Below are 11,397 nucleotides of genomic sequence, written 5' to 3' on the forward strand. Positions count from 1 at the left end.
CTCTCTCTCTCTCTCTCTCTCTCTCTCTCTCTCTCTCTCTCTCCCCCCTCGTGTAAGCTTCCAAAATTTCCAGTTTAAAGCATCGAAAAAATGCGATTTTCGCCTTACTACGCTAAAAAACAGTCCCCATCACGATTCCTTTATCGTTAATCGAAGGCAGTAAGAAGTGTGCGTACGAAGTTAAATACAGATAGTCCCGATATCCAGAAATCACATCGCGGAAATTCCATCCTTCTTCTGCCGAGAGAACGCTTACAGCCTGTCGCGCAAATATATGCATACATGTGTAATATCACGAACACTGTACGAAAGTTCTTTTTTTTATACCGTGCCATCGCACACGACGAAACGAGATTCGGCGATTCCGAGGAACACGGCGCGCGCGTCTCCGTGACTCACGTTATTGTCCTGGAAAACGATTACGGCGGGCAAAAAGGGATCCGGCGGGCACGACGTCCTGTCTCTCTTCCTCCTTTCCTTTCCTGTTCGTGCCTCTACGTCTCGTCCGCTTCATCACATCCGGCACATGCGTGTAGTAAACCCTGTTTTCTCCAGCAGTTCTCTCAAACTCGAATTTACTCTTAGCTGCGTAAAAGTAACGTCGATCGTTACTTCGATTGTTCTCTCTCTCTCTCTCTCTCTCTCACTCTTCGATCTAGAAAATTATCGACAGTCTACTTGGGTCGCCGGATAGCGCGAAATGAAAATCGCGAGGTTGTGATCGCACAGAACGATCGACTCAACGTTCTCACTGACTTCACAGTGACCGGGGACAAACGGGGCAACTGATCATAACCAGAGTCTCGACTGGCCAGCGGTAGGATCTTCCAAGATCACTTGCCCATACTAGCGTTCGCTGGTAACGTCGCTGATCGTTGCTGCACCGTCAAGTATGGCTTTAATGTCGACCTCGTGGATTCCCTGAAAAAGATGAGTTACATCGTTACACAAGTATCACGAGTGATATTTAACTAGTGAGTCAAAAGCACAAGAAAGAAATCGTCGCACAGTTGAAGCCGCGAAGCGCACTAGAACACTAGGTAGCTCAATGGTATGCGAAATGAAAGGTGTGATAGGCTGTGACTCATTTCGACAATAAGCGCCGTTCGAAAGCTATGTTTTCGAAATGCAAACCAAGTGCCTATGTATAAACATGCTTCTTCGAATTCATATACATTGTTTCCTGACACACTTCGGGTCTAAATTGTTCGATCGGTATCACTCACACAAATGATTTAACATGCAGTATGTCAGTGTAAAAATATACATAAAGTCGACGTAAAGTTGTAGGGAAGTTCTAAGTGCGCGACAGGTATCACAATATTCGCGTACAACTTGATACCGTTATGAACAAGAAAACGTAAGTGAACGCGGGTCAAGTTATAATTAGTATTGCGGATCAACTGCAACGTTAATCGAACAAAATCAAAGATGGTTATCCTGCGTTTGTATTGGTTTGACGTTAGAGAAAGTTGTACAGCTACTTTGCCACCGTACAGAGGCAACTCTTGCAACTTCGTGTGCTCGACGTACTTCGCGATACGAGAAAAATCAGCTCAAAGCGCGGGCACCCGTCGACTTCGACTTCGCGCGCAAACTAGCCGAGGCTGTCATCGAAAGCGGGAAGTGCTGGAAACGAGAGAGAAAGAAAGAGAGATAGAGAGGGGAGAAGGAGACTGAGAGAAAAATCAAAACGGGTCTAACCTCTCTACACCCAATCATGCGACGCCACAAAATAAGAGAGCTACTTAGTCCCCGCTCGCGTCGAGCAGCACGGCTACGCTACCTTGGCGAGACTCGCTGTCCCGTGCCGTCCACATGCGAGTTTGCTTTGTAGCCGCATTTCTGTACGCGTCTGGACAGCCTCGAGACCCAGTACTTCTGATCCTCGGGATTCGCCGCGAGCAACAGCAACTCGCGGGCGCTGTTCGGATCGTAGTGCAATTTGCACGGGGCTATGGCATCTTCCTTCTTATCCAAATGTTCCTTGTGAACCTTGATGCGACACCCTGCACATTTATTTGGCATATTTCATTATATTTGTACATTAGTATTAACTAAACGCTGTGTCCTTTATACGATATTTCATATATTTTATCTTTCTGATTTATGGCGATGCGTTACCATTGGTATTTTCTTTACCAAAGGGAACTTTCCTGTTTACCCAATAGATATTAATAATAATGATAATAATAATACAAGAATGTATTAATGTGGGCATAACGCGTAAATGTTAATAATAGCGAAATTTACTTGATATCGATAGATTATTACGTACTTCGGCATTCGAGGGCTGGCGAAGGCCGGAACATATGCCAGAGTTGCTTCGAGCAGACTTCGCAAGTCGTCGGCATGTGATACGATATTGACACGAACTCGTGGCCCTTCAGCGACTGTGTGCCGGGTTTGTCGGTGAGCTGTGGCAAATCCACTCCAGGCAGTGTATTTCCTTCGTCGCCGGGCCGCCTCGCTTCGCCCTCACCGGCATAGAGTAACTACACATCGAATTAATGCAGAACGTTATAACGTACAAGTAACAAATTAAGTCTAGACGAGATTATTTTCGCGAACAACTGTAATTGTTATTTAACTCAATGTATAAGATATTCATAGAATAATAAGAGAAAATTGTATTATTTTATATTTCCTAACAATTTCTTATTATCTTACTTTAATTTTGTCATATGTTCTTTTTTTTATTATTGCAAATTTGATTATTGCGCAAGGAAGCTCGAGTCCCCGACATTCGCTAAATCAAGATACATGACGTGTCTACCTGAAATATTCTCGGTATATCTTTGGCATTGGCTCGGATAACATCACCCTGAGTAACAGATCTAACGTGGAAGACTTTGTTCAAGTCTAATATCAGGACTGGATCGGCGTTCATCTTGTCGTTTTCGCTGTTGTAGAAGATGATCTTCTTGGAAGAAACCACGACATATTGCTTCTTCCACCCGTGCCGCTTAATGTTCTGCTTGTTTGGCACATTTAACCAGCCCTCCAGCCTCATCGTACCATGCTCGGACAGGACGGAGTCCTCCCCGTCGTTTTCGATCGACGAGACACTGGCAGTTTCCGAATTGAGCGACGCGATCTTCATTTGCAGCGTTTCGATCTCCGAGTCCTTCGAGTCCAGTTCCATCTGCAGCCTCAGCTTCGCTTGATTCTCTTCTACGAGTTGCGCCTGAGAAAAAGGAAAAGAAGTTGTATTTGATCGATCGATCACGCGCCGTCCTGATAGACGGAACCTTGCGACGCGCATGCGCGAGATTCGTTTATTACGCAAGGACATCTTTTTACAGAGAGAGAGAGAGAGAGAGAGAGAGCTAGGAGTTTGCGGTCTGACTTATTACATCAAAGTGGCGTTAGTGACGTTGACTCACCTGTATGTCTTGCAGATCCTTCTGCCACTTTGCTGCCAGCTGTCCGTACTTCTCCCTCTCCTGGGTGAGCTCCTGCTGCAGCCGCCTGCAATCTTTCTCCTTTTTCCTGAGATCCGCGGCGGACGCCTTGTTCTTGTTCTTGCCGCTCGACGAGAGATCCTTCCGGTTCATGATCTCGGCCAGCTTGTTGACCGCCTGCTGCTTCAGCACCTGCTCGGTTTTCAGCTTGCTGCTGAGCTTCTCGATCTCTTCCGCGTTGGACTGCGCTTTGCCGAGCTGGTCTTGCAGTTCCTTCAGCCGCTTGCCCAGCTCTTCTTTGTCCTTCAGGGTCTGCTCGACCGATTTCTTGAACTCGCTCTCGTTCTCCTTCAGCCTGTTTATGAGTTGCTCCTTCGCGTTCAGCTCTTGGTGGTGCTTGGCGACCCCGTCTTTGTACTCTAGCTCCTTCATCGTCCTTTCCTTCTCCAAGTCCGCCACGGTCTCCTCGGCTATGGACCTGGCCAGCGCCTCGCTGTCACCGCGCGCCAGGGACAGCTGCAACTGGTGAACCAGGGAGCTACGCTCTTCCTCGAATTCCTGCTGCAGCCTCACCTTCTCGTCCAGCTCTTCCCGCAACTCCTGCGTCTGCGTCTTGTAGAGAGTCTGGGGGGAAGAATGGCGGGGTTTATAATCTCGCCTGAGAGTCAAAATTCTCATCAGATTGCACCGCAATGCAACTTTCAGCTCTGTTGGGCTTTATTTATATCTATTTTATACAGCGTTGCTATCCAATCATAGGAACAAAAAAAGTGAAATAGTACAGCATCTCTACAAAAAAAAAAAGATGACAAAGAGTGACATCTCAGGCATCAAAATAGTGACCAAAAGTGACATTTTGTGTCAAATTCTGAAAGTAACTAAAGTCATTTAAGCAAAAAACTAATATTTACTGACTGGAACATTTAGTGACTGGATGACAGCGCTGGTTTAGTTGAATCGTTCCAGGTTTCAAGTAAAAATCCCTTACGTAAAGCTGAACTTTCACTGATCACTTACCGAGAAATAAGCTTCGGCCTCCAACTGTTCCTGCAGTTCCTTCGTCTGCAGCTGATCGACGTTCCTCTGAGTCTTCAGGTGATGCAACTCCTCGTCTATTTGTCGCTTGGCCTCCCTCAGCTGAGCGACCTCTCCGACCAACTGCTGCTCGCGAGCGCGAAGTCTCCCCACTTCGGACGTTTGCTGGCCCAAGTCGGTTTGCAGAACGTTCCGCTTCTGCTGCTCCTGCTCGACCTGGCCCTGAAGGACCTTGACCTTCTCCATCTCCTGCCTGTGCTCGCCCTCCAATTTCTGCAGCCGTTGCTGGATCTGCCGGTAGTCGACGGAGAGCATCGACGTCTGACGTTCCTTCTCCTGTGCGAGCAATTCCGCGCGCTGTCTACCGCTTTTCTCCTCGTTCAGTTTCACTTGCAGAGCTGTTCGCGACAAATCGGTCGACGTGAGTAACAGCGCGACATATATTTTCGTAAGTTTACACAGATGAACACTAGAGTGTATACGTACGCAAATAGATATATGCCGTTATAGATTTGCAGCGATAACGAGGAGACAAACATTACAGCATTAGCACACAGACAAGAACTCAATTTGTATAGATAATAAATTAAAATCGACGATTTTAGACATTCCCGCGGAAAAGAGACAAGAATTCGCTAATCGTATGTGTTTTACCTTCGAAGATCCCGTTCTTTTGTCCTGCGTCGCGTAAACAAAGTGAAACGTACTTTCATCAAAAAGACAAATGTCTTTATTTCCATACAAGAATTGCGACAAGTACCTTTGACAACCTCCAGATTGGCCTCCTCCTTGGACAGTATGCGCGATCGTTCCGTTTCTTGATGCGCCACAACTTCCTGATTGTACCTGGCTTGCGCGGCTTTCAGCTCCAGGGTCAAGCTAGCAGCTTCCTTCTCCAACGCGGAAACCCTTTCGTTCAATTGTCTGTTGTCCAGGGTGGCCTTCTCTTCTTTCTCACGACTGCGCTCTAATTCGAGGTGCAAGGCGGAGAGACGCGTCTCCAACTCAGCCGTCAGCGATGATGCTTGCGATCGGGAACTGCGTTCCTTGGAAAGTTGGCCCTGAAATAAGGGAAAATATGTATGCCGTAAGCAAATAATATCGCTTCAGATACGCTCTGCTTTAAGAATATATTTAAGCTATTCTTAAGTTATTCTTCCAGATATATTTTCAAATATATATTTCATATTTACATTCATATAAGTTTCCTGTATTTCTCTTAGATTAAGGAAATGCTACAGCCGTTGGCGAACTTGATAAACGTCGATAACGTTGAGGTAATCCTCGAAATGGTACGTTACATAAACATTGACGCGATCACGCTACTCTGTATTCTTTATACATATAGGTTTCATGTAAATGTTAATGCGATATAAATTTAAATAAGCGCTACTCTTCTTTACTGTACCTAACAGAGGATCTAAGTTATATAAAATTTTTTCTGCAAACTTTTCGTATCTTTTTAGGCTTTTTACGTACAATTGTGAAGGTACAGAAATGTTCTTCGAAATTTTCCTCATTGAGGTAAGCACACACTCGATACGTACAAATTGCCAAATTTTTGTTTTAGGTAAGCTGCAATATATTTTCAGAATATTGGAGTAACCCAAATCTTTTCGTCAAATGAAAACAAATTTTAAAAACAAACATTTATATAAATTACTAGTTTTTCCGTTGAAAAAAGCTAGTTAATTAATTTCTTAAAAATAATATTAAAAAAATAATATCTAATAATATTCAATAATAAATCCAATTTAAAGGAAACAATCAAATGTGTTCTTGACTGTGTTCATTATCTATTTTCTTTGATTCATTTGTGAAAAATTCGTTGTGGCTTGGTGGACAATAAACATTATAGATAAACGTGGAAAAACAATTCCACTACGTAATATGAAGAAAATACAGTCAGGTGTATTCGTGACATTGTCTGTTTCTCTTACAAACCCGGTAAAAATAGCTTAAAAATAAGACCACAATTCTTCGTTTCATGAATATTGCATAGACGGAGTCATTGTTATTTCATATCTTCTTTAAATTTTTTGCTTTGTTTTTAGAAGAAGCTAGTTATTGATTTCTTGTGATATATTTTTTTCTTTTAAGGAGCCAAATGGATTAAAAGAAAAGTGAGAGAAGTGATTCTTTTTCTTGAAAACGAGATGCTTCTGTGAGCGAAAGGAAAGTGAGAGAAGTGAGTTGCTCCCATGCCTGAATATAAACTGAGCAATCGCTTTTCTTGCCGGTAGAATAATTTTTCTCTGTGCGTACTCGGTTAAAGGCTGTCGCGGTCACGGTCTGCCGATCGGTTTAATACATTTGCTACGGAGAGAATAACAACGCTCGGTGTTAATATAAGCGATGTGTTCGTATCACCTCACTATCCTCTTATCACTGGAAAAGAAGCTGAACGATACCTGGAGAGCGGCAACCTCCTGCTGCAAGTTGTCGCGCTGCGCTTGCAGCTGGGCCCTCACAACCTGCAGCTCGCTGGCCATTTGCTCGGCGGCCTGACGTGCGACGGTCACTTCCGTGGTTTGCTTCCGCAGCCGCGTCGCCGTTTCCGTTTCTCTCTCCAGCTTGCACTGCATCTCTTTGAGCTGCTTCTCCAACGTGGTGACGCGCTCGGACGTCTGCTGGGAGTTGCTGGCGTCTCGCGCCCGTCTCGTCTGCTCCTCGTCGAACTTCTTCTTCAGCTCCACGAGCAGCGACTCCGCCTTCCTGCGGGTCTCGGTCTCGTGTTCCACTCGGCGCTGCGCCTCCTTGTAGTTGTGCCGGAGCAACGTCAGCTCCTTGTCCGCCCTGCCGATTTCGTCGCGCAGCTCGGCCTCTCGGCGCGTCATCGCTTCCAGCTGCGTGTTCAGCGCCTTCTGCCGCGACTCCATCGTCTCCACTTGCCGTCTCTCGCGGTCCAGCAAATTCTCCAGCTGCGAGATCTTCACATCGTCCGTCGTGCCGTTGTTAACATGATTCTCCAGTCCATCGACGGACTCCTTGCCGTACGAGGCCATCAGCTGGTAGTCGCCCGAATAGGTGAACCCGATAAAAGGCAGGTGGTTACCGGAAAATGCCTTGGGCACCGGAAAACTTTCCTCCGGTCCATCGTCCTTGTCGACGTCGTCGAAGTTGCTGGTGTCGTCATCCCCGGACAGTTCAGGCACCACCGGCGGCACGCATTCTCTCAGGTTGTCGAAGGTCCACTGGTCGTTCTTGAAGAACGGGTGGCTCTTGATCTCGTCCACGCCGTTGCGACCGAGACGCTTCGTTCTGTCGGTGAGGAAGCCGCATATCAGGTTCTTCGCCGAGTGCGAGATGTCGACCTCCTGGGGAAAGTGCAGCGAGTTCCTGTGATCCATGATTTTCGAGTACGTGCCGACCAAGGAGTCGGCGTAGAACGGTGTGTCGCCGACCAGCATTTCGTACAGAAAGACACCCACAGACCACCAGTCGCACTCACGACCGTACACGCCCTCGCCGCCTTGCGACTGTAAAACTTCCGGGGATATATAATCGGGTGTACCGACCGCGGTGTCAGATCGGACCAAGCCGTCCTGCGAACAAATGGGTTAGCGTTACAAATCGGAGAGCTTCAACCAGGATCAAAAATAAATAAGCCTTTTGCTTTGAGCAATGAAATCTTATTTTTAAAAGGCATTCCCCACGCTGTCGAAAGTTGTAATAATACTTAAAGCTTAAACGCTTAAAGAGAACGTCCTAAGTTGGGTCTACAATACGGTTGTAGAGTCGTATAGTCGCAGTCGAGTCGATTCAATCCCAGCAACTACGACCAATTCGGTCGCTGGAACTGGACCGACTTGAATGACTGCGATTTTACGACTGCCAACAACTCAACTTAAATCTTAGGAATTTCGACATCTGGAAGCGCTTTTTGCTGGAAATTACGTTGCAATTTAGCGTTTAGAACAAAAGGTTGAAGCGTAGTCTACAGAAGTAAGGATAAGAAATTGGCCAATCATATTCGAACGTAAGGAGACTAATCGACAATGATTGGCTAATTTCTTACTTTTACTTCTTACTAAACATACTCCTACTGCCCATTGTAGACGTTTAAAGGCGGGTTCAATTGCAAATACGATAATCTTAAGGACAAATGAAACTTACAACATCCATCCTCATACACGTGCCGAAATCGGCGAGCTTCAGGTGGCCGTGCTTGTCGAGCAACATATTGTCCGGCTTCACGTCCCTGTGAACGAAACCCATCAGGTGTATAGCATCCAGTGCGAGTACCACCTCGGCGCAGTAAAATTTCGCCCATTTTTCCGGCACGTCATAGTTCGACATCAGGTTCACGAGATCTCCGCCCGGCATGTAATCCATCACCATGTAGAGATACTTCTGATCTTGGAACGCGAAGTGGAGCTGTACTATCCACTGAGAATTGGCGTGCGCCATTATGTCCCTCTCCTCCCAGAAAAATGCGGAATCCGATCTTTTAATCTAAACAGACAATACACGAGGAGAAACGCAATGTAGAGAGATAAATGTTTAGCATTCGACGCGCGGAGAAAGGCGCAGATTAAGAGGGACCACCACTCTCTCACCATTTCAAATTTACTAAGTAACTTCATTGCGTAAACTTTCTGCGTGGATTTGTGTCTGACCAACTGCACCTCACCGAACGCTCCACGGCCGATTACTTTTATCAGAGTAAAATCATCCGTGCGCATTCGCATTTTACATATCTCTTGAGCTACGGAGTCATCTGCAAGCAGAAACAAAATCCTCAATCTTCCGAAGGTGGACTGAGGGCGAGTTATCCAACACACCGCTCAACAATATGGCACAAAAACTGAGCACTTACATCTATTCATATAAGCTTCTATGTTTTTCATGCGTTTCACGCTCGCGTGATCGCAATCCGATACCAGGGCTTGAACTGTGTCCAACAAGCAGTCGATATTTGTGACGCTTCTTGGATCCCTTATACGCTCCTCCAGAGACCGCAGGCGTCTCCACCTATCCTCATCCCGCACCGCATCCATCTCTCCTGACAGGAGTTTGGCCTACTGTGCCACGACAATGTACTGCTTCTGTTGCATTAAAAACTATCCAAACGCAGGGCTAAATGTGGCATTGAATGGAGCAATGTGTAACTATGACATTTAATGGACGTTCCATGTTTCCTGTAATAAACAAACGTTACAAAATATAATAACAGTTCTTTCAGACAACAAACAAAACTAAATATGTGTGTACTACCTTATGTGTAAACAAGATGATAAAAATCATACATATATATACATATACACTTACATATATATATAAGGTGAACCATGCAACATGATCGGCTTAGTTTATTCTGCTGCTAGTGGATCAATTGACAATTTTTTTGTCTAGTATAATATGCTTCAAGGCGAGCTCTAAGTTAATTATGTTAAATTTATAATATATAATTATACACAAATGTACAATTTTCAATTGGTCCACAAACAGCAGAATAAACTAAGCTGATCACGTCGCATGGTTCATCCTGTATATACATGCATATATATATATAATCTTATATATAAACAAGATAAAAATAAGATGCATCGTTGTAGATTTTCCTTGCACATTAATGGCATGAAAGTACCTCGCAAATCTTGTTAGAGAAATAGAAACAGGTGACGTGTGTGTGTATGTGTGTGTGTTTGTAGCCTGGCAATATTTCCAGTTCTTACATAATACATAGAAGTATGAAGGAAACACGAAACATGTTATGATAATAATACCATGGCACCAAGATCAGACAAATAATTTGGAATTGCAGCGATTGATACTGATATTTTGGAACGGTAACTTATAATACTTCGGGTGTGCGTCGCGCACGCGGGCATCCACGCATAAACATAATCCCGAGGCGAATTCGAGCGAGCGTTCGCGGTTAGAGAGAAGCGAGGAGGACAACAAGGATGCGCCGCTTTGCGGGAGTGTCGGCCGCGGGGAGGCGCGAGCACGGCACGTGCGAGCGTGTGTTCAACGGACAATGACTCAGCTGCGTAATTCACAAGGTGACGGTGATTCGCGCGTGTAACAAAGAGCGATGCGCCACTACGTGCCGTTGTCCTCGGGAGCCGACGGACGTCTCTCCATCTCTCTCTTTCTCTCTCTCCGCGACCCGAGGGACGAGTCGTGGGGTCTCCTCCTCGCGAGAAGCCGTCGACGTACAACGCAAACCTGCGCCACAAACCCCACGACGTCACGCGAATCTCCGTCGCGCTCCCCTTCGTTCGGCAACCGACGACGGAGAAGTCGCCCGAGCGAGGTTACGTCTCGCGACTCGACACGTCGTGAACGTCACCCGGACGACGCTCCCCGGGGAGCGGGACTCGCGCGACGGGGAAGACGTTCATGACACACTGCGGGCGAACAACCCATCCTCGGCACTCGCGAGGACGCCTGTCAGCGAGGCTGCCAAAAGGTAAAGCGGTGTACACCCATGTTCCACGTATCGCGCGGCCCGGCGCGGCGGCGATAACCGCGCGCCGAGCGCGATTACGCGCACTCACCTCTCTCCACGTCCCGGTACTGGCGTGTACGGCTCTCACCCGGACGGCGATCCTGGCAGGCGCATTACTACGCGGGGCGTACGGGCCGCACACAGCTGAGCCGTGCGTGCGCCATTGGGGGAATTCACAACGGTCGTCCGCAAGGCTCCGCAAGCCGCCGCCGTCGCCGCGAGAATCCGCCTCTCTTCCTCACTCTCTTTCTTCCTCCTCTGCTATCTCGCCCTTCCTATCTCCCCTCTCTCTCTCGCTCCGTCTCGTCCTCTCGCGTGTGCTCTCCAGTCCTCCGGTGACGCGCGCCGCGACAGAAACCCAATCCCTCGCTCGCGTCCGTTCGTTCGTTCACTCGCGGCGACGTCGCATCTCGCTCGCTCACCTGGCGACCGACGGGCGCGACGCCGGAGACACGACACTGCGCGACACTTCCGCGGCACTTCGATCCCTCGTCGTCGCCG

At 47.0% G+C, this 11,397-nt stretch overlaps 1 protein-coding gene across 4 annotated transcripts; it reads right to left on the reverse strand.

The window, feature by feature from the left end:
- Nucleotides 1-6: 6 nt before the first annotated feature.
- LOC106743885 (rho-associated protein kinase 2) lies at nucleotides 7-11,154 on the reverse strand. Of its 4 annotated transcripts, none has more exons than XR_001374404.1 (13): nucleotides 10,946-11,154; nucleotides 9,259-9,580; nucleotides 8,999-9,159; nucleotides 8,556-8,894; nucleotides 6,851-7,984; nucleotides 5,200-5,500; nucleotides 4,422-4,837; nucleotides 3,387-4,028; nucleotides 2,777-3,187; nucleotides 2,279-2,495; nucleotides 1,787-2,009; nucleotides 1,534-1,629; nucleotides 833-921 (listed from the first exon to the last, which is right to left on the reverse strand). XR_001374404.1 is itself a non-coding variant. In XM_014618126.1 (12 exons), the coding sequence occupies exons 2-12, from the start codon at nucleotides 9,437-9,439 to the stop codon at nucleotides 834-836; spliced, it is 4,113 nt and encodes a 1,370-aa protein (XP_014473612.1). In that variant the 5' UTR covers nucleotides 9,440-9,580; nucleotides 10,946-11,154; the 3' UTR covers nucleotides 7-833. The 4 variants fall into 4 exon arrangements, 1 of the variants encoding a protein (XP_014473612.1); XR_001374406.1 differs by having other exon boundaries at nucleotides 1,705-2,009; XR_001374405.1 differs by having other exon boundaries at nucleotides 841-921; nucleotides 1,498-1,629.
- Nucleotides 11,155-11,397: the final 243 nt, after the last annotated feature.

This window comes from Dinoponera quadriceps, unplaced genomic scaffold, assembly GCF_001313825.1.
Source record: "Dinoponera quadriceps isolate SergipeBrazil2010 unplaced genomic scaffold, ASM131382v1 scaffold9, whole genome shotgun sequence".
In the NCBI taxonomy this organism is placed as follows: domain Eukaryota; kingdom Metazoa; phylum Arthropoda; class Insecta; order Hymenoptera; family Formicidae; genus Dinoponera; species Dinoponera quadriceps.